The following is a 22824-nucleotide window of genomic DNA, read 5'->3' as shown; positions in this document are numbered from 1 at the left end:
CGCGCCACGACGCACCCGCGGCCCAGCCCCAGGCCGCTTCCGGGACCCGGGGGGCGTGGCTACCGGCGCCCCACCTTCGCTCGCCCCGCCCCTCCCCGGGCCTCCGGGTCCCCGCGCGCCCCGCCCCGGAGGCCGCCGTGCGCGCAGGGGACGGGGAAGACGGGGAGGCCTCGCTCCTCCCCCCGGTGAGTGGAAAACACCGACTTGCGAAACCGTAGGGCAGTGCAGGGTGCCCCAATGGAGCCCTCGAGTTAACGACAGCCCCCCCCCCATCCGGGACGCGCCCCCTTGGCCGGTGCAGTGACAGGCCGTGGCCACGTCTCCTGGCACCAGCGGGGCGTGTCCCCGTGTCCCCCAGGGTCCCCTCCCGCACACAAGCTGAGTTAAGAGCATTCCACTGGCAAATCCAGTTTACCCCTTGCCCCCCAGGGACCAATGACACAAACCCAGCTTATTTGGCAATGACTTGTTTCTCTTCGAAGATTGTTGAGAAGGGTTTCATTTCCTCCTGGAGAGGCTGGAAAACCCAGGGCAGGGTAAGCGCGGGGACCGCCTGTCTGACACTGGAGCACCCCCGGTGCGGGTGCCGCGAGCTCAGAGGTCCCCGCAGGCCGCCCCGCAGAGGTGCAGAGATAAAGGCCCTTCGCGCCACCGTGGAGATGCCAGCAGAACCCCAACTCCTTGGCATGTGCGCTCCCTCTCATGAGAAACTGCTCTCAAAACCTACTGCATTTGGCCCTGGGAGTGGCTCTGTCGGTGGGGCCTCCTGCCTGCCCTGAAGGGTTCTGGGGAGGCAACCAATCTGTGTCTCTGTCACCTCCATGTTTCTCTCCCCCCTTCCTCTCCCTAGGCATGTCTTTGGGTTAGGGTTAGAAGCAACACAGGACAACATACTGAGTTTGTACTTAAAAAGTATTTCTGTATTATCCTTCCCTCACCACCAACCACGATACAAAATTTAAAAACACACAGGTACACACGCTGCCATGAAGAGGTTATCCCGGAAGATCGCTCTGGAAATCTTTCAAGGCACGAGAGATGCACTTGGAGGCAGAGAAATGGACCGTGTATGATACAATCCCTTTTCCTGCAGCATTTCATCAGATTAACACTTCTCCTCTCATGGACCCCTCCTTTGAGTAACTTCAGAGCAGTTATAAAAAGAATCTATTCAAAGTCCTTGAACTAGGTAGAACTCATGACATTTTTGTCCCCCCGCCCCCCCTCCTTTGAATGGATCCAGAAGGAAGGTCTGAGAACCCTGCTCCCGAGTGAGGGGACTGGGTAGGGTTCCATACCTTTCATTCGCCCTGGGAGCCTCTCCAGGTTGCGACACCTCCACCAGAGTCTGTAGTCCTGTGCATTTCCTAATCTGTCTCCCAGCATCAAAGGATCTTGGAGATGACCTAGCCCAGTCTCCTTATTTCATGAGTGAAGAAATAGGCTCAGAGAGGCTAAGCAAAGTGCTCAGGGTCACACAGTGAAATGGACTCCAATGAATGAGTCCCAGTCCTGTGCGTTTGCTACTGACGTGCTGGACCCCCCCCCTTCCCCCTTCACAGGATTAAGATGACCTCCAGGAGTTCTAGGCTTTACTTTTTCTGAAGGTCTCAAAGCATATTTGCATTTGTTGTCTTACTGGCTTTAAAAAAAAATAAAATATGGCACCAAGTTCTCTGCCTCATGCAGATGCCTGTTTCCTCTGTTCTCTCCTGCCTGACGCTGGAGAGATGTGTGTGTCTGCCTTCCTCACTGGAGTGAGGAGGGCTGGAGGAGGGCCGGGTCCAATCCAGGCTGGAGGCAACAGAACATGTCACCTGAGAGGTGGCCAAGTCTTGGCTGGCCCTTCCTTACATCAACTGGGAACATGTCCTCTGTTTTTTGTGAGTCCCCCCTGTGGTCCACCCTCCACGGCTTTTTCTGCCTGTTTCCTGCTCTTTTCTGGAGCCTGTGGGAGGCACTGCTGACTGCTCCGGCTGTGAGCCCAGCCGTCTTCCCTTCCCTGCCACGCTCACCCTCGCCCCACTGAATGACTCCCCAGGGCCCGGGCCGCTCCTGAACCTCACTCCTCTGGGAATCAGGCAGAAACGTGAGGAATGCATGAGCACAGGACAGGGCATCTTCCCTGCAAAGCCTGTCACTCTGAACATGTAAAAATTGCACAGGTAATGACACCTAGGTTTGCCCTTCCCTCCCCTATTCCAGGAATTTGTATAGGTGATGTCTCCAGGAAGAAGGGGGGCTCTGCCCCCCAAGAACACCTGCAGACCACAGGAGCAGTGAGGGTCTGGGAGAGGTAGCTGTCAGTTAATTCAACATTCTGGAATTCGTCTCATATAACCGCCCCCGATGTCAATGTCTGACTTGGAAGTGTCACTTCTATTAAAAGGTGCATCTTCAGGCCCCAGGCACTCCACGGGGGGGCCTGGGAAGGCCGGCTGTGCACCTTCTCCACTGGCTGCCAGAAGGCTGCTCTCCCTTTCAGCCGCCTTGAAGTCATCCAGCTCTTCTGGAAGACAGAACCCCGGAGGGTCTTCTGAGTCATCGTTGTCATCATCGCTGTCGTCGGGGACCCTCACAAACACGGAGTTTAAGTCCACATTGAAGAAAATTCTGTCCCCAGAGCTCTCCACAGAGCTGCTGTCCTCCTTGGGAAAGGGGTCCGCCGGCTGAGCCCCTCTCCCCTTGTAGGCCCCACTGGTGTGTTCCTCTGGCCAGGGCCCGGGCCCGGGAGCCATCAGGGCCTGGGATTCGGCCTCGGGCTCCTGGGAGTCCTCGGTGTCCGGGTCGCTGCAGTCGTCCAGGGTATCCTCCAGGGTAGCCGAGCAGGTGGGCGCCGGACACAGAGGCCTGACTATGAGTTTGTGCATGGTGTAGCCCCCGGCGCTTGCTTGGGGCACCGCTTCATCGTCACTTTCGTCGTCATAGTTATAATCCCACACCTTTTTCTTCCTACTGATGTGAATGACCTCCAACACGGCCACGGCTTCCAGGGCCGGCGGCTCGGGAAACGCCCAGGCTGCCAAGTTTCTAAAGTCCTGAGAGAGAGAGAATCAGTTGTGAGTGCCTGCCCTTCCTCTCTGGACAGAATGCGACTTCATGGGACTGGCTGCGCAGTGACGGGGGCGGTGATGGCGCCAATCGCAGCTACCAGTTCTAGGCTGTTCACTGTCGGCTGGGCGCTGCTCCGCGTGCCTGACACGTTCATTTCACCCTCGCAGCCTCTCCGTGAGGTAGGCTGACTGTTCCCACCCGCCCTTTACAGGCGAAAAAATGAGGCAGAGGCTGAGAAACTGGCCCAGGGTTCATGAACAGTCCGTGCAACCCGGGTTTCAAACTAGGCAGATGGCCCGTCCTCCCTACACCCGCCCCTCACTGCTGCCCACATGCAGGCCAGAGAGACCTCCATTCTGGATCGCCAAGGCCTTCTGAGGGGTGCTGAGAAACTGTGGGGGATGAGAGACCATGGGAGCCCATTCCGTTGGGGTCAAAGCCCCCGGACTGACCTCTATAGGGTCCGGGACACCGGAGACTGGGGCTCACTCTATTCCAGCCCTTGGAAGAAACGCCTCCAGAACACACAGGTGGGGTGAGCTGAGAATACAGGCAGGCTGAGTTGCACCCTGGCTCCCAATGACTGACTGCCAGGGGGCCGACGATGAGGCGGGTGGCACGGGATTCCTTTCGCCGGCCTGGAATCTTGACAGCATCCACCCCCTCCCTGTCCTACAGGCTGCTTGGGTTGCTCCATCTAACAAACCTCCTCCCTGCTCTACCCAGACCCAGGCTTGGGCTGAGCTTTCTATTAGGCTGTTCATCTTTTCTCTTACTGATTCACGGGAGCGCCTTACATTATCTGAATGCTGATGACTTGTTGGTTATTGTTACATATGTTGTTTCCTGTCTGTGGTTTCATCTGTTTACTCTCTTTATCGTGGCATTTGAGGAAAGGAAATCCTTAATTTTCATGTAAGAAAACGTATCCATGCTCTTCCTTTAAGGGTATTGCTTTTTGTGTCTGAGGATCTTCCCTACCCGAAAGCCACAAAGAGTCTCCAGCGCGGCCCTCTCAAGCACGAGCAGCTCTGCCTTTCCCATCGCGGAGCGGAGGGAGCCCAACACAGAGCCCTCGCCTCGCAGAGGGCACAGCCAGATGCCAGCTAAGTTCAGATACTCATGGGAATTAAAATCCCCCAAAGCGCCCATACCGGCCCCATAACGACCCTCCCCAACCCCACCCCAACCAACAGAAACAGCAAGAGAAAGAAGGCCTCAATCTTATCAGCTGCGGAGGAATATTTAAATATGCGGCTGTCAAACGCTTAGGAGACGAAGGTGAATGGGTTCAAACACATAAAGGGAAGACATCTGTGAATGAAAAGTCACAAAACTAATACAGAAAGAAGGCAATGGGATAGGAAGATGATAAATGATGGGGAAACATAGCTGAGTCACAAGACATGAGGAGCATTTGGAAATATGTGAAATACCCAGACTGGGCTGATGGGTGAAGGCTCTGAACAGAAACTCTGCTTTGGGAACGCAGAGGAAATGAAGACAGAGTAGGAAATGAAGACAGAGTAGCCACGTTCGCTAACAGTGAAAGTAACACAAAGGAGAGCAAGCGTGGGGGACTGTTGCATGCACAATAAATGGACGAAAGCGGTAACATTGACTAATCAGTGTCAGCAGAGCTTCGGAAAAATGTGCACACCTACGTGTCACCACCGGCGTCACAAACTACTTCCTCATCTCCTCATAAGATAAATCCACTTTATGTGCACGCTCCACTGAAGTACTCCGAAATAAAAAGATACAGAAATGTCCACTGTGTTATTCTTAATGGCCAAAAAAGAAAGAAGTTAAAGGAAAAGAAACAGAAAAGAAACCAATCTAAATGCTCCACCGCTGGGAGATGATAAAGGGAAGGATGATGCATTCACGCCAATGGAATAAGATGTGATTGCCAAAAACAACACGTGGACAAAGCCAAAAAGGAAAACATACGATGCAAAATGTGTGTTTCTAAGAATAGAGAAGAACCCACTGTGACGAAATGCCTTGGCGCTTTTAGAAAATGGGGCTTTCTTCTGTGCAAATATTTGAGTATAGAAGAAAAACTCTCAAGGTAAAATAAAAATAAAGACAGAAATAAAAAAAAACTACATACCAACACTTTGGGGACCTCATGTCGTAAGAAAATATAACCAATCCGTTTCAGTAATACTATGGTGCTTATGAACATAGATGCTGTGAAAAACAAGGCAACCAGTCCTCCTATTTTGACAGATTCTGATGACTCTGCTGCAAAAAAATTAAATAACTTTATTTCAAAAGACATCCAATCGATCAGAGGCTGGAACAAACAGGTGTGGGTCTGGTGGTAAAGGAGTCATTGAAGGAGCAATAGTTGGAAAAACTCTCATTACGTACAAAAATAAAAATGGGAAGTAATCCAAGTGTACTTTAAAAAAACATAAAAATGACAGATTTCATTTTCAAAAGTAAAATTACTTCCACTTTATAATTACGATCTATGACAGCACTGTCCAGTACCGTGGCGATTAGCTACCCACGACTACCTACATTTAATGGATCAAAACTGAAAACACCCCTCAGCTTCTGAGTCACATTGGCCACATGTCAAACGCTCAGTGGCCACCTGCCAGTATGTGCTGCAGGCAGCAAGAAGTTGGCAATGGGGGGGGGGGTTCCGCCTGAAATCAACAGCTGGGTCATCCTCAGGCCGGGACCCCAAGTCCAGGCTCTGCTCAGCCCTCTGTCCTCGAGTTCCCCCTTAGCATCGCGTCTAAATTCCCTTTGGAAAACTGCAACATTCCCACCGAAATTAACTTTCCTCTGTAAGTCCGACTGGACTGAGAAGAAATTGGTTGTGAGGGAAGGACCAGCGGGAACTGCTGAGCTGCCCTAAGTTAAACCACCGCGAGCCCGAGCAAACTGAACCAAGAGATCAGTCGGCACCAGCCCGGCTCACGCACCTGCACGTCTGTGGATACTTTGTATCAACTTGTCTGTGGATACTTTGTATCAACTTCCCCGCGGAGGTCTGACCGCCCCCCCAGGCTTGTAGGAGCACGTGACGGCCCACAACCAATCAGGAAGCAGTGAATCTCTCTCCCTTAGTGACAGATGGGCACCTTTCCCCGCCCCCTTATCTGCAGCCGGTGGAAACGCTTTGGAAACAGCTGGCAGCTTTCTAATCCACGCTCGTTGTGCACCAGCCGTGGGCCCCAGGGTGGTGGACCTGCGGCTTAGGCCGTCTGTGTCCCGGCCCCAGGTCCTTTTTTCCGGCTAGACTAGGGCTCCATAAGCCCTTTCTTTCACAAGAGCTGCTGGCCTCCAGGTTTCAGTGTAACAGTACCTAAAGCTCTCTTCCATTTCCAGAAAGACCTTTACCGGGATGACTGTTACAGCCTCAGGCCAAACGGAAACAGGAGAGAAAAGAGAAACCGCCAGCTCCCCCTAAAAGCCAAGGGTGGCCAACCTCGGGCTAGGCATGAGGAAGGGGGGTGAGGGCACTGGCTAGTGCTCGGGCCACCTGGACTTCAGGGGCTCTTGCCCAGCCACACCTGCCCCTAGCTGTAACCTCGGGCTTCTCTAACGCGTGATGTGAGCCCCGACAGTCTACGGGGTGGTTGTGAAGATTGTGAAAAATAAATAAATAAAAACAACAGCCAAAATGGAGTCACTTTTACTATGCAGCTGTCACCAAACCAAAACTTAACTAAGCTAACTGCATCCTCTCCCAGGCTGGGAGAATTTTAAACCCACCCATCAGTCTGGAGTTTCTGGGATCAACACGGGGAACACGGTAGGCCGAATGACACCCCTGCGGTCTCTGACCTACAGTGACTCACTCTGTTCACGTCAGTCCCATCCCCTTTCTGCCTGTGAGGACACTGCATGTTGTACGACTCATTGGAGCACCCTTCTAATTGCTGGATGGGTTGCCGCCCGATTCACGGATCGCTTCATAAAGCCCAAAAGATCTTCACATTTTCGTGGCTGACTTTCTAAGAATCAAGCAGCAGAGTAGTGAGTGTCCCTATGCCTGACTGTTCTCACTGTCAAGCTCTCCGTTGGGAGGAAGGTGAGGAGGTGACACTGTCTGCTGTTCTAATGCCTCTGAGATGGAGAGGCTATCAGCCTCCTCAGTGACTACATCACCCCCACGGGCCAGTTTCCCTTTTATCTGTAAGCTACAGCCAACTGTCTCCAGAAACAGGCCAGATGTGCAAACCATACCCAACCTCGCCGCCCGCCTGTATCCATCGCCCTGGGACACCTTCGCCTGTGCTTGCCTCCAGTATCCCTGCCTCCTCCAGCACCTGGCTTGAGGAATGCTCCAGCTAAGGGCACACAGAGCCGAACTTTATTCTGACTCCCTGAAATAAAAGCGTTTCCACTGCAGGAGAATTTCTGACCTTATAAAGGATTTCTGACCTTATACCCGACTGTCCCTATGATACGGCAACATCAGGGTGATCACCACTTAGTGGAGACTGACCAGCAGAAAGCCCCTCTGCCACGTGCCTTTAGTGGAAGAGATGCTCAGGGCTCTCCGGCTTTCAGAGTCTTTTCTTTAGATAGGTTTTCCCTTGGAATAAAAGTCAAACATTTAAAACAATTTTTAAAACCTGTCATACCTGATTCTTGTCCAGGCTGAAGAAAGGTACATTTCAAAGGAGATCTCTTTATTGTTTGCAGGTCCTTAGGCTCAAAATAAACAGATACACAGTAGTTTGTGTTTGGGATTAACTTGTCGATGGTGTAAATAAAATTCCCAGTGGTGTTTTGATTTATTCTGAGTTTATGCTGTAAAAATAAACAAAAACAAAAACAAAAATCAGTAGGACATGGAGTAGAATTTTATTTAGAGGCAAGCTCTGAGAATATCTCTGGGGATTTGTCTTCAAATTTTATATAGAGATACAGAGATCACAGGCTTGGCAAGAAAAAGAATTCACAAGTCACCTGGGGCAAGCAGTTTATCACAAAACTGCATGTACATGTATATACACTCATTTCTAAACCATGAAATCTCATTTTACAAACAAGAAGAAAAAGTCCCACTGAGGAATAAAGGTCTCCATGACGTCATTTTTGCAAGCTACTCTTATCTTGCAGTAAGATTATCTTGTTTTATTAATGGCATATATCTGCTTTACATTTCAGAAAGTACTTTCATTAATATTAACTCATGGGACAGTCAAAACAGTCTGCAGCCCGGCTGGGGTGGCTCATCGGTTGAGTATTGACCTAGGATCCAGGAGATTGCAGTTCGATTCCCAGTCAGGGCACATGCCCGGGTTGCGGGCTCAACCCCCAGCCAGGGGTGTGCAGGAGGCAGCCGATCAATGACTCTCTCATCATTGATATTTCCGTCTCTCTCTCCCTCTCCCTTCCTCTCTCTGAAATCAATAAAAACATTAAAAACAAAGTCTGCAAAGCAGACATTATTCCTATTGTCCAGATGAAGAAACTATAGTTCAGAGTGGTTAAGTAACTTCCCTGAGGCCACACAGCTTGTCTGTGGCAGAATGGAGGCTGATATGTGGTTTCCTGTCTCCTCCCTTAAAACACCTTGCCCCCCCTTCCTCAGGTAGGTAGTTCTGTTCCATTTTGGAATTAGAGAGATGCTTTGAAGGTTCTTTTGTATAATCACTTAGAGTTGTCAAAGTACAGTGCTTCTTTTCTGTTTCAAAATAGGCATGGCCCAGTCCTGCTGTGTTGTCTGTCTAGTTCTCCCTCATCTATGTCCAAGGCCCAAGACGAGCACCATGTTTCTGGGTTTTTTCTTTAGCTTCTCTTTCATATTTCTCAAGTGTCAGCCATTCCAGCCAGGTGGGTTATCTGTCCTGCAGTGGCTGACTGGCCCCCACCTGCGTGCCCAGTGAATACCACATGGGCATGTCTTTTTCTTTTCTTTTCTTTTCAAAATATATCTTTATTGATTTCAGAGAGAGGAAAGACGAGGGACAGAGAGAGAAACATCAATGATAAAAGAGTCGCTGATCGAGCCCACAACCCGGGCATGTGCCCTGACCGGGAATCGAACCCTGATCGCCTGGATCGTAGGTCGAGGCTCAACCACTGAGCCACGCCCGGCCGGGCGGGCATGTCTTTTTCCAGGAGCACCTGGCAGGCCACCTAGCTTTAGGTTTGGACGTCTCCTCTTCTTCCTCCATCATCCTGTGGTCCGTTCTTAACACCCCAGCCAGGAGGCTCCATCACACTCCAGGCTCGGACCCACAAAGCCCTACCAGATCCTTCCCCATTTCCTCCCTCCCTCCTTCTCTTGTCTCGGCCACTCCATGCCAGTTCCCTGCTGTTCCTCAACCCCCTGGGGCCACTCTGGCCTCAGGACCTCTGACTTCCTGCGCCTGAAATGCCCCGCTCGCAGCCTGGCGGGCTGGCCTGACCCGCACGGGGCCTGGCTGTGCAAACGTGAGCTGCCGTGTCGGCGAGGCCCCCCAGCAGGCACGGTGTGTCCTTCTTCACTCACTCCAGCCTTCTGAGGGAACAAATAACTGAAGATCCAGCTTCCCCGATGCCAGGATCACCCCGAGGTTACTGATGCTTAGTTAGGTTCTTTGGGGAAACCAGGAGGAAACAGAATTGCCCAAACAGCCCTTCCTCTGACAGAGCGTGAGGGCTGGAGCCGTGGGGACTGATGCTCCTCATCTGCTTCACAGGCCCACCCTGGATGCTGAAAGGTGCCTGTTCTCCCACCCACACCGGGCACCCCTCCGGCCCGGGTGCCCCTTGCGGGTGGCTAATCCTCTGAAAGAAGACTGCTTGCTGGGCTAAGCTGGCGACGAGTGAGCTGTGGAGACCTCTCTCCTGAAATCAGACCACACTGACCCAGACCCTTCAGTCCTCATTGTTCAGATCATTACAAATACCGTTTTCCTTTTCATAGAAGAGAGCCCTTGCCAACTCACAACTGCTGTCACCTCTTACCTGCTTCACAATCCCCTCCGACTCCTCTTCAATGATCAGCAGCAGGTTAGACCACATGCCTTCCCCATCTGGCAACGTGGGCAAGGCGGGTGGGAACCTCAGGATCACATTGACGTGCTCCACAAAGCCAACGATCTCAAACTCGGGGGGCTCCAAAGACACTGTAGAAAACAGTCAGAAGCAAACCCCATGTCAGTCAGCGAGAGCTCTGTTGTTGCGATACGGCAGCTGCCCATGGTCCTCACTGAGGCCCCGGTTTTATTTATTTTTAATTTTTTTTCAGAAGCATTATTTTATTTCTTATTTAAAACAAATTTTTATTTTTATTTTATTGATTTCAGAGAGAGGAAGGCGACGGAGAGAGATAGAAACATCAATAATGAGAGTCACTGATCGGCTGTCACCTGCACGCCCCCCACTGGGGATCGAGCCCTCAACCCAGGGTATGTGCTCTGACAGGGAATCGGACGGTGACCTCCTGGTTCATGGGCTGACGCTCAACTGCTGAGCCACGCTGGACAGTCTATTTCTTATTTCTTTAATGGATGAAAAACTGGGACCAACAAAAGAGATTTCCTTAATATTATCACAAGAAATGGAGGACAGATTTTGGGATGAAAGTCAGTATTTTCCCAATTTTCAGGCTGAATTCTAAATACAGAGGTAACAGTGACTTCCTTCCACATTAGAGTAATAATATAGAAACCACTGCAGAAATATAGGAAAATACTGATGACTGTCCCCGACTGTGGTCAATTGTCTTCTGTCTCTGCTACATGTGTGTAAACATACGGACATATAAACTGAACTAGTGTGCACACACACACATACATGCACACCCCTAAGCTAAAACTGAACCATTCCCTACCCACATTGTTTTACACAGTATATATTTTCACTTATTTCATGAATATATTAATGCACGTGTATCTACATCAAGGGCTGGCAAACTCTGGCCTGTGGGCTAAATTCCTACACAACCTGAAAGGTGAGAAGGGTTTTTATTTATTTATTTATTTTTATTTTTTCAAATCCTCACCCAAGGATATTTTTTCCATTGCTCTTCAAAGGGCGTGAAAGGGGGAGAGAGAGAGAGAACCATTGATGGGAGAGAGACACATCAATTGGTTGCTTCCTGCATGTGCCCAGGCTGGGGCCAGGGATTGAACTGCAACTGAGGTAAGTGCCCTTGGCTGGAATCGAACCCAGGACCCTTCAGTCTGACGGCTAACACTCTAACCACTGAGCCAAACCGGCTAGGGCGGGTTTTTATTTTTGAAATGGCTGTAAACAAATGAGTATGTCACAGAGACCAGACGTGGCCCATGAAATCTAATGTGTCTTTTCTCTGGCCCTTTACAGAAAGTCGGCTGATCCCTGCCCTTCACCACAGTTTTTCACGTATAATTCTGCCCCGCTGAGCGGCTGCGTCAGGGCTGAATGGACACACTGTTGGAACACTCAGGTTGATTCTGACTTTTCTGAACAGAATCTGTGTAGCAGTGAGTATTCTTGGAGCTAAATCTTTGCTTTTGCTCATAATCTCTTTAGGAAAAATTGCTAAAGAGGGGTTCTGGATTAGGGCAGGTATGTGTTACGGTTTCTAATACTGCAAATACCTTCAGAAGGACTGTGTCAGAGCATAAACCCAGGTATTTACATATTTGTAATACCTGCCATTTTGAGTCCTAAAGAAATGATCTCTCACTATTACTTTAATACACTTTCTTTAATGATCTGAATACCAGGACCTGTAAGTTGTGCTTTTCTTTCTTCTCTGTGTGGAGACACACAGATATGTCTATTTATACACGCACAGGATGGGCCCACAACTCCAATGACTCTCACAAGTATCTAAGCTGTCTGCCGGTGGGATGCACCTGTCATTCACTTTGCTAAGCATGCCCACACCGGTGACAGGGAGCCAAGACCGCAGCTTTCTCTTGGAAACAGGTTGCAAAATAGGACACTGGAAAAGTGGTGGAGTCTGGCAGAGGCCGCTGACCCTGCTGTGGAGCTGTTGACACAGGTGCCATCGAGAGCTGACTCCAGCGGCCACGAAAGAAGGGCAGAGCCGCCTGGACTGCCATCTTCTCTGAGTCTGGGCCCCGGTGCATGCTCACCTAGGTGCTCATGTGTCAAAAAGCTACGGGGATGTAGTCTGGGGGGGGGGGGTGCGTCGCAGTACTAAGGAAAATACTGGCCCAAGGAGGTGTGACAGCCCAGCTAACAGGCCATGTAACCCCGCTCCCCACCTCCTGTCAGGCTGTAAAACAAACCAACCAGACAAACCAACCAGACAAACCTACCCTGCCCGAATGTCTGCCCTCCACAGGCGGTAAGCAGCCATGGGCAAAGTACCGATGACTGCTCCACTTTCCAGACAGGAAAACTGAGGCTCAGGGGAGCAGGGTAACCATCCAGCTACAGAGCTGGGCAATGGCCGAGCCAGGAGGCAAACCGGGCCCAAGTCGAGAGCATCTCTGCAGACCCACCTATTTCACGGCAGAGAAAATGTCTTGACAACACTGTAACGACGACAGACAGACAACTCACTGTGCACATCTGGGAAGACCGAGCTCAAACAGCTGACCAGCTTTGTGCTCCCTCGGAAGCCCTCCAGCCTGGTGAAGTACATCTCGGCCGAGCTGCCCCACCTGTTCGTGAGGTCACAGAATGTTCTCGTGATGTTGGTGCACTCCTCGACGATCTTCATCTCTTTTTCTTTACTTTGATAGGAAAAGAAACAGGAGAAGGAAAACCGGCATTTACGTTATGAGAATCCACTGGGTGCATGGCCCGCTTCCCCCTGCCTTTGCCGCTCTGGGCCACGTGTCACTGTATCCGGTGACCTGGCCCAACCACCTCACTTAAAACAGAACACCATCCCCCCCACCCTCCTTACTTGCACATTTTCACCTGCACCGTCTACCACCACCTGACCACTGTATCTCTGTTTATTGGCGCCTGCGCCTACTTTCAGAATGCCCACGCCAGCAGGGCAGGGACCCTGGTTCCTGGTTGTCCTCTGCATGTAGCGGGTGCTCAGTAAATCTGCCAGGTGGATGTGCGCACAAACCTTGGGCGTTCATGGTGGAGGCCCTGGGTCCCCCTCCACCCCGACACCCAGTCTCTCTCAGGCTGAGGACCCCACGGCCCAGTCCTAAGTCAGCCTGTGCTACATAGGACAATACAGACATCCCATCTCTTCAGCTTCAGACAGGCAGGTGGTGATGCAGGGGACGGCCCAGACCAGAGAGAGACTGAAGGCTCTAGCAGGCCCCAAACTCAAAAGGCCCTCCGGGTCTGTCCGTAGTAGTAACAGCTTTAAGCCGAACAAACAACAAACAAAAGGCCACTTTGAGGAGCCTCTGGGCCCAACTGTGACTGAGGAGGGTGACTGTTCCACATCGGGAGGAGAGAGCCAAAGGAGGCATTGTGATCATGTTGTTAAGCCTGCATTGACTCCTCAGTGGAAGGGTTGTTAGCTCAGAGTCACAGAGCTCTGTGCCCAGGGTCACACCAGGGTCACAGCTGTGACCAGGCAGGACGCTGGACCCAGGCCATTCCTAATCGGGGCCAGGAAGCTTTTTCATGTGCCACTTCTCTCCTTGAGCAAAGAAAAGTGCACACAGACCATTGATCTGGTCCCCTGACCTTTGGACTCCTGATCTTGGAAAAGGGAGCACTTTTAAATATTCGCACTCACTGAATTAGAGAAATCATTGTGAAAACCACACACGATAATTACTTTGCTTCTGAGGCTTTGAGCCATAGAAATTGGCTTTGGTTATCAATACGAGCTTTGTCAAAAATAGCCTTGAATTGTGAAGTATTCTATTTAATTAAAAAAGGATTTGTGTTTTTGTCTTTGGACTTTTAAAGCTCTGAACAAAACACACACACCCGAGGTGGGGGGGGCCAGGAGAGAAAAGCTGTTGCACTAAGCCAACCCCCCACCCCCACATGGTAGACAGATAACATATTTAGCAAGAGAAGGCTGAAACGGCAAGCTAACCTCATGCACGTGTACCATAACGTGTAGTGAGTTGGTACGATGGAATGGTTTCTTAATTCCCATGATAAGATTGGCCGGAAATTTCTTAGCGTTATGTTGAAAATGCACGACTCTTCTGGAAACTCTAAAGGGAACAAGAGAGAAAAAAAGAAACATTGAAATCTGGAACCCAGGGTTGGATCTTGGCCACTGTGCGCAGACTGTCCCTCGGGATCTGGAGCCCTCACTCCTGACAAAGAAGCCCTCCCCAGAGCCCAGGGTTCCTGAAAACACAGGAAGAAAATGGTCCTACCGGACACGAGAAATGAACTCATGAAATTACTTAGCGATTAATACTTAGGAAACTGGAAGTCAACAAGGTGTAAACAGAACTGGGGCTTTCCCAGTTATCATCTACTCTCAGTGGCTCATTGGATCCCAATCCCCGTGTCATCGTGGGCTACCCCATTCTTTCAGCTCACCTCCCAGCTCCTCTGGTGACCCTCCCCGAACAGCTCGGCCCACCGCAGGCCTCTCCTGCTCTGAATTCCCCACCACCGAACTCATTCCCTGACCCAGAGGAGAGGGAGAGGACAATGTGAGCCCAGGTTGGCCCCATTCAGGCAGTTAGTCCCCACAACAATGCTGGAGTAGGTGCTATAGACCCATTCTTCAGACTGCGAAATTGTGAAGTTGAGTGACCCAACGTCAGGCGGCTGGGAAGTGGAAGCAGCCAGTGAGCCTTGGGAGCTATGCCTCTGAAATCTGCCTTATTTAGTTTTTCAGATCACTTAAGTTTCCTGCAGCCAGGACCTGGCCCTTTGCCTCTCGGTCACCAACTCTTCACTCCCCATGCTCACCACAGGCCTGGACACAGGTTTAACACAGAGTGAAGTTTCATGGACAGATTTGTATATGTATGCAAGAAGTTTAGTTTAAAAAAATTACTTTTGACTTGGGGAGGTAAACACACTATACAACATACGGATGATGTATTGTAGAACTGTATGCCTGAAACCTGTATAATTTTATTAACCAACGTCACCCAAAATAAATTCAATTAAAAAAATGATTTTCCTTTATCTGGTGCCAGGTGTAAAATAACAGGTGGGAGAATGCAAATCAAAGGGAAGCTATTTTTGGACCATTTTTGCTTGGCACAGTCTGTGTCTCCTAACTCTTCTGTTAAGGGTTTTAAATGGAAGATTCTTTTAGGTGTTTTTAAATAGTCTCTAGTGTTAATTTCTCACGACAGCTTTGTGAGATGAATGTGAAAACCACATTGGCTAATTTTGGCTCCTTTTACAGAGAAAGTATTGGAGGAAAAAAAAGAGTCCAACAAAACAGGCAACGGATCTGGGATTGGAAATCAAATATCCCACCTTGTAGACCCCTGGAGATCACCCCCACACTCTGCCCCTTACACGAGATTTTAGTCAAGAAAAATCTCTTACCAGACAAAGCTTCCAAAGCACCGACCACAGGCCCGATGTGCACTAGGAAGAAGAAAAACAGTTAGACCAGCATCGCTTTCTCTGGGCTCCATTTAGAATTGCCCTCCGGGTCCAGCAATCTTTCACACACACGTGCTAAAACCGCATGAAGACTTTCCTGTGCTGAGTCCACCCCAAATGAGCTGATACTAACCACAGTGGTTGGCTGGTTGAGGGGCTGCCCTGAGAAGCAATGATCTGTCTGGAAAAATTCTCCAAATATAAATAAGCATGTTGCTAATTTAAAAACTTGAAAGGTAAAGATATTCGCCAAGGGTGGTGGAGCAGGAAAGGCGTTGGTGATGGGAACGGGGCTTCTCATTTGCTTCCCGGAGGCCGCAGTGAGTTGGGGGGAAGGGTTGTTGGCCTCTTTCGCAGGCGGAGGCCGGGGGTGTTTTTAAACACTGCAGGGCGTGGGCGGTCCTGCCCAGGGAGATGCCCACTCATAAGCTATGGAACAGACGGCATGGCGATACTAAAGCAGAATCAGTAGAAAGGCGGAGAAAGGGCGCAAATAGGGCCGTAGGAAAAAATCAGTAATAAGTGAAGCGCTGACCCAAAGTTGAGATGGCTTTTCGGGGTGGTGATGTTGGTAGCAGGTGAGGGGCCTGGCCTCTTTCTAACCATGGGTAGGTAAGAAAGCCCATCCTGCCTCGGAAGGAGGGTGTTAAGAGAGATTACTCTTCCAACCACAAAGGAGGCTATTCCCCATCACTAGGGAACCTTAAGTCATTCCGTGTTCATATGTTTGTCTTCCTAAAATTAACAGGAGGGCGGAAACCTATCGGCACAGGCCTCCAGTCTCCGTTCCGCTCGGCTCTTGCCCTTGGGCAGGCTGACACTGGGTCTCAGTGATGATGACGCCACAGGCCTGCTCCTACAAGAGCGGTGACAAAAACTAACACTTACCCAGGAGATACAAATTAAGGAGTCCAACCGCGTAGGCATGGTAGTCCCAAAGCATCTTTGTTGCTCCCTCAGCCCTTCCTTCCTTTCACATATGAAAGGAAATCAACATTGGGTGACCAAAATGCAGACGTGTCTAATTAAAACGGGCGAAGACCAGACAGTGAAAGACTGGCGGGAGGTTCCGGGGTCCAGGCTTCCTGACCCCTCCTGAGAGCTGGACCATTTACCCCCATGTACTCGAGCAACCTGAGCTCAGCTTCTGGGACCAATTCCCCACCTAGGCAGGAAGAAATTTTAAATTTAACTCTCAAAACAGTAACAATCATCTGGTTCCCAAATTCTAAACATACAAAAAGGTAAATAGTGCCCTTGGCCTGGCCACCAAAGGGTCATGGGTTCAATTTCCGGTCAAGGGCACATACCTGGGTTGCAGGTTCATTACTGGCCCGTCGGGGCTCGTGTGGGAGGCAACCAATCGATGTGTCTTTCTCACATCGATGTTTCTTTCTCTCTCTTCCTCTCTCCTCCCTCCTTCCCTTCCACTCTCTCTAAAATCAATGGAAAAAATATCCTTGGGTGAGCACAAAAAAAAGGGAGAGAAAGAGAGAGAGAGAGAGAAAACCTCATTTAAAAAAAATAGTGAGGAGACTTGCTTCCTTTAGAAAAGTACTTTTATTATTATTATTATTTTTTGCTGAGTCCTTCAGAATACCTTGATGCATAAGCGAAAACAAACCTATTATTTCTCCCGTGTTTTTATACAAGAGATAGCATATGCATGCCCTGTCCCACCCCGGCTTTTCCCACTTAAAAACATATTTGGGAGATCTTTCTACATTAGCAGCAAAGAGAATTTCCTTGTTGTTTTTAAACTATTCTACAAACATGTATCATTTATATATATCATCGGTCCCTATGATGCCCTGAATGATCCTGGACATGGTCGTTCTGCACATGGGATTGTCTAAGGGAAGGGAAACCTCCTGGAAGTTGGACGGCTTAGCAAAAGGGCCCATCAGTCAGAGGCCCAGCAGCAAGCTGTGCCTTTAAGCCAGGAAATTTTGAGAGTCTTTAATCAAATGTGTGGACAGGATGTGGGCAACCCATAAGAAGCGACCAACTGCAGGGGCTGTTGCCACCCTGGGCTCGAGGGGCAAAGGGAAGCTGCCAACACAGGACTTTGGGAGAAGAGAATTCCATGTGAGGAGCTGTGACCTGAGCCAGGCTCAGCCAGCCCAAGGTGACTGTGCAGGGAGGGGCTGAGGGACAAATAAATGACCCATCACTGTTGTCCCTCCCTGCTCTTGGGGCTCAACCAGAAGCCAGAGAACAAGAATGCTGGTGGCTGTCCCCATAGAAGACAGGGTCCCAGCGCAAGGTCTCGAGTGGGGAAGGTGGAGGCGGGTCTGAAGGGCAGACAGAAGAGCCGGGGCAGAGGGGCTCTGCGTTTGCAATCCCGATGGAAAAGGCCACGGCCCCGCCTTGGTGGCTGCAGCAATTTACACAGCGGCCTGCAACGCGCGCGAGCTCTGCGCGCCTTCGCACACAGCAGCCTCCTCGCAGAGCCGGTGGTCAAGCTCTGGGTTTCTAAGAATCAAATTCATCAGAGAAAAACGGCGCTGACTCTCAGTGGGATCGAGCATGTTTTCCTCTCCGTGAGCTACTTTTCTCATTAACTGTCTGCTTGTGTCTTTGCCCGCTTTTCTAAGGACTTCCTGCGTTTTCTTCTTGCTGGTTTGCAGGAGCCTTTTCGGTTTATTTACTGGTGCACAGGAGGCAAGCCCTCCCCTCTGAGATGAGTCAGCCCTTTCCTCCCGGGTCCTTGTCGGTTGCCCGCTGATTTGTTCATACTGGGTTTTGGTTTTTTTTTTCAGACCACGCAACAGTTTCTGAGTTTTCTTTTTTCGCATTTAAAGGAACTTTCTTTCTCGGCGTCTGCATTTTGAGTCCGAAAGCCTTCCTCACTCCAGGGTGACAAAGGAAGTCTTCTCGCCCTCAGAGCTTCTGTACCCATCTAAACGACGAGCTCTATAGAGGCCGGGTGGCCTTCCGTCCCCAGCACTGGGGCAGCAGCAAGCCCAAGTTAACGTGAAAAATGACCGCAAATGAGCAGGCCCGAGTTCAAGATAAAAACAAGTTTACAAGCCCTCACCCGGAGGGTGTTGCTCAGGGGTTGAGTGTTGACCCATGAACCCGGACGTCAGGGTTTCATTTCTAGTCAGGGCGCAGGCCCGCGCTGTGGGCTCGGTCCCCAGTAGGGGGCGAGCGGGAGGCAGCGGATGGATGATTCTCATCACTGACGTTTCTCTCTCTGTCTCTCTCTCTCTCCCTCTCCCTGCCTCTGAGATCAATAAAGACATATTTTAAAAAGAGAAGGAAAGGAAAAAAACTAAATGTGAAGACTCTTTTTCTCCTTCCCTACTTATTAGGGAGCATTTTCAAGGCTTTTGTTGACTCACCAGTACAGTTCCTGGTGGTTGGGCACATGCAAATTTTAAATATTTTTAAAGACCTCAGAATTAAAACGACAACGGCAATGCTTAAGAATACCTCTCCGGCGTACAGTCTGGAAAACCGTGGCTTCTGGGGACACCAAGTGTGTGCATTTTCCTGCTGACTCCAGAGATTGCCCCTCCGTGGCTCTGAACGACCCCCCCAGCTTGCATCTTTCGCTCCCCTTTGCTACCTCTTTCCTCCAGTTCTGAGCACCCCTACTTCAGCCAACCCGCCCTCCCATCCAACCACCGATCCTCTGTTCTTCCCCAACCGCACACGACCAGTTCCACCCCTGGCAGCAATGGGAAGTCCTCAGGAGAACGGGCGCTGGGTCAAGCCCTGCTCTAGCTCAGATTGTTTTTCCACGTCATAAAACGCCCGCTTCCTCCTGACATTTGAACACCTCTGAAATCCGCCTGCTCCCTGGGACAGCAGGAAGCTGTGGGACTGTCGGTGCTTTTCTCTTACTTGGTCATGTGAAATAAAAGTGCATCTTGCACTCGGCAGCAGTTTAGATTTGGTAAAATACAATGCCTGAGAGTCAAAGAACACATATCCCACCCGCTCGTCAGTGGTTCGAAGGCATTTAAGGGCAATAAGAAAACGGGGCCTACGTGCTCTGTGCGCGCGAGCCGGAGGCATGGAATATCCATTTTAATAAAAGTTTCACTTCTAAGGTAGTATCTCTGGGACTATGGTTCTTCTAATTTTATTTTATTTTAATTTTTTTAAGAAAACCTACCATTTGCCAAATCAGAGGAACCAAATTTCAGGCAGAGTTCCTTTCACTTTCAAGTAAAAAAATGAGCCGTGTTAGAGGAAATGCAGATAAGAATAAAAAAGCCGTAGGGATTTTTGATAACCTAAAATTGAAAAGCAACTTGCAAACTACAGAATTTACAAGGTGAAGTCATTTTCTCGGACAAAGGGGCCAGCTCTTCCCGGGCACACCCACAGCGCCCGGGAAGTCGAGTGGACGGTGTCCGTGGGGCTTGGCAAGGCCTCGCCCGGGCCCGGCCCGCCTGAGCCTGAACGGCAGGTGCGTGGGACGGGCAGGTGCGTGGGACGGGCAGGTGCTCAGAAACCTCGCCAGCCCGGGGCCAGGCGGCGTCACCGCGGGGGGAGGGCCCCCCGGGACCCCCCCACTGCCTCTGCCCCTCCCACCTCCACCTCAGGGCTGATCCTCCGGCATTCATATCGGTTTCTAAGACCTCTTAAAAAAACACCCACAAAAAAGCAAGGAAATCAAAGAAATATTACAAGGCGGCGGGGCAGCTAGCGTTTTCCAGTAAGAGCCATCGCTGGGCACGCGAGTGGTCTGACTCCCTGGGAGACTTGCTGGGGCTGAAACGCAGATTCTCACCCAGTCCTTCATCCGCTCCCGACCCTGCCGGGGGTCCCCTCCACCCGTCTCTCCCCCTCCAGCCTCCAAGCGACGCCTCGGGGAAGACGTGGGCGCCCCCGCCCGGCGGCCCCTCTGCGCGCCCTGGCGCGGCTCACCCTCCGCGGCGGCCGGGGCGGCATCCTCGCGGGGCAGCCGAGGGGCGCGGGGCCCGGTGGGACGGGCACGGGCGCAGGGCCGAGCGCAGCGCCGGGACGAACGCCCTCAGCCGGCGCGCAGGGCGCAGGGCGCGCGAGGCGGGAGGCGGGAGGCGGGCCGGGGCGCGGGAGGCGGGCCCGGGAGGGATTCCGGGAAACGCCGCGGGGACCCGCGCTGGCCGGGCGGTCACCCCGCTCCCCCCGCCGCCCCCGTCCCGCCATCCCGCGGTCCCCGCGTTACCTTGGCCGCTTGGTGTCGCCGCTCCAGTCGGGGCCGCTGCCCGCGGCCCACCCCGGAGCCCAGCGCGGCCCCGCCGGCGCCAGCACGCGGCTCGGCGGCGCGGGCGGCGGCCCCTCCCGCAGGCGCGGGTGGGCGCGGGCGGGCGGGCGCGGGGGCCTGGGTGCGGGACGCTGCGCTGCGCTCCCGGGGGCGCCGGGCCGACCCTCCGCCCTGTCCCCGCGCCGCGCGGAGAGGCCCCAGCGCGGGCGCGCGCCCGCTCCCGCTTCCTTCAGGGTCCGGGCGGGTGGGGCCGGGGGCGGGGACACGCACGCGGGATTCGCTGACCTCCGCCGCCGCGCACCCCCTTTCCCCCGCCGGCTCCGCGGGGACGGGGCAGGGCGGCCTCGCGGCCCGCAGAGCGCGCGGTGCGTCTGCTTCATTCGGCGCGAGTGAGCGCCGTGGGCCGGCCGCTGTGCTCGGCGCCTAGCGCTCCGGCCCCACCCCCAAGGCTCTGGGTTCGAGTCCCACCAAGGGCAGGCACCCGGTCCTGGGTCCGCTCCCCGCCCGCGCTCCGGGGAGGGTCCGGCCCACGCGCGGGGAGGGAGAGTGGGCGCCCGCCGCAGTCGGCCGCCCGGGGCGACCCTGCCACAGCGCCAGCGGCGTTTTTCACAGAACAACAGATAATTCTAAAATTATTTATAGGGACACCAAAAAAGACCCCAAGTAGCCACCGCAGCTGCGATCCTGAGAAAGAAAAACAAAGTTGGAGGGATCACGCTCCCTGCTATCAAACTGTCCTTCGAGGCCACAGTTAGGGCCACCGGGACAGCCTGGCGCGGGCAGGAAAACACATGCAGGCCCCTGGGCCAGAAGGGAGAGCCCAGGAGTAAACCCGGCCTTCATGGTTAGTTCATTTAGGACAAGGAGGCCAGAGCATAGGGCGGGGGAAAGACAGTCCCTTCAATAAGTGATGTTCGGAGAACTGAGTAGACACAAAAACACTGGACCGCTGTCTTTCACGGTGCTCAAGGTAAACCCCAAATGGGTTGAAGACTTAAATGTAAGACCCGAAACCATAAAAGTCCTAGAAGAAAACATAGGCAGTAATCTCTTTGGCATCACTCTTAATAATATATATATATACACACACACACATATATATATATAGTCTTCCGGGGCAAGGAAAACAAAAGAAAAAATAAACAAATGGGAGCCAGGGGGTGCCGTGGGAGACAAGAGTGGATGTATATTTTTTAATTAATAGATTTTATTTTTAAAGCAGCTTTAGACTGACAGAAAAATTGAATGAAAAGTACAGAGAGCTCCCACATGGCCCCCTCTCTCAGGGTCCCCTGTTAACATCTCCCGTGAGGTCCATTTGTTACAACTGATGGGCCAATATTGCTACGTTATTACTAACTACAGTCTGTAGCTGACACCAGGGTTCACTCCTTGTGTTGTGCGTTCTGTGGGTTTTGACAAATGAGTAATGCCACGTATCCACCGTTAAGAGGATCACACGGAACGGTTTCGTTGCTCTGAGAGTCCTCTCTGCGCCACCTATTCGTCCCTCCCTCCCTCCCTCCCCGCGGACCCCTGGCAGCCACGGGTCCCTTTACTGTCTCCATGCTGTGCTTTTCCCAGCATGACGTATGGTTGAAACCATACAGCGTGTGGCATCTTTCACTTAGCAGTAGGCACTTAAGTTTCCTTCATGTCTTTTCATGACTTGACAGCTCATTTCCTTTTAATGCTGAGTAACAGTCGGTTGTCTGGGTGCACCGAAGCTTGTTTATCCATCGCCTGCTGAAGGGCATCTTCGTGGCTTCCAGGTTTGGGCGATTATGAATGAAGCTGCTGCGGATGTTTGCGTGCGGGTTTGTGCATGCACGTGTTTTCCAGTCATTTGGGTAAGTGTCAAGGACTGCAATTTTGGATCATATTGTTAAGAGCATTTTCGTTTTGAGGGGGGTCCAAGAGGCAGCAGAATAGGTGGAAGCTACACTCGCCTCCTTCCAGGACCAAATTGGAATTACAGCTAAATTATAGAACGATCATCCTAATGACCAACTGAAGACTAGCTAAAGAGAAGTCTTATGACCAAGGATTTATGGAAGCCACACTGAGACTGGTAGGAAGGGTGGACGCGCAAAAAGAGCTGGCCCTGCTCCCATGGGTGGTGGCTG

The 22824-nt window shown here is 51.7% G+C and overlaps 1 protein-coding gene across 2 annotated transcripts in view; it reads right to left on the bottom strand.

Moving 5' to 3' along the window:
• LOC107537472 (interleukin-10 receptor subunit beta-like) overlaps positions 1 to 15691 on the bottom strand; it is a 33780-nt gene extending 18089 nt beyond the window's left edge. Inside the window, exons 1-7 of one of the 2 annotated variants that reach the window (XM_016213507.2) lie at positions 15436 to 15687; positions 14003 to 14126; positions 12541 to 12713; positions 9985 to 10145; positions 7668 to 7836; positions 5171 to 5304; positions 895 to 3038 (exon numbers count right to left, since the gene is read on the bottom strand). In XM_016213507.2, the coding sequence (XP_016068993.2) occupies positions 2313 to 3038; positions 5171 to 5304; positions 7668 to 7836; positions 9985 to 10145; positions 12541 to 12713; positions 14003 to 14007 (1368 nt within the window). In that variant the 5' untranslated portion in view covers positions 14008 to 14126; positions 15436 to 15687 and the 3' untranslated portion in view covers positions 895 to 2312. Of the gene's footprint in view, positions 1 to 894; positions 3039 to 5170; positions 5305 to 7667; positions 7837 to 9984; positions 10146 to 12540; positions 12714 to 14002; positions 14127 to 15435 lie in introns of those variants that run through there. The other variant, XM_016213506.2, reaches the window with a different exon arrangement.
• Positions 15692 to 22824: the final 7133 nt, after the last annotated feature.

This window comes from Miniopterus natalensis, chromosome 6 (assembly GCF_054644295.1).
Source record: "Miniopterus natalensis isolate mMinNat1 chromosome 6, mMinNat1.hap1, whole genome shotgun sequence".
Taxonomy (NCBI): domain Eukaryota; kingdom Metazoa; phylum Chordata; class Mammalia; order Chiroptera; family Miniopteridae; genus Miniopterus; species Miniopterus natalensis.
This window is presented reverse-complemented; position numbering and strand designations above follow the sequence as displayed.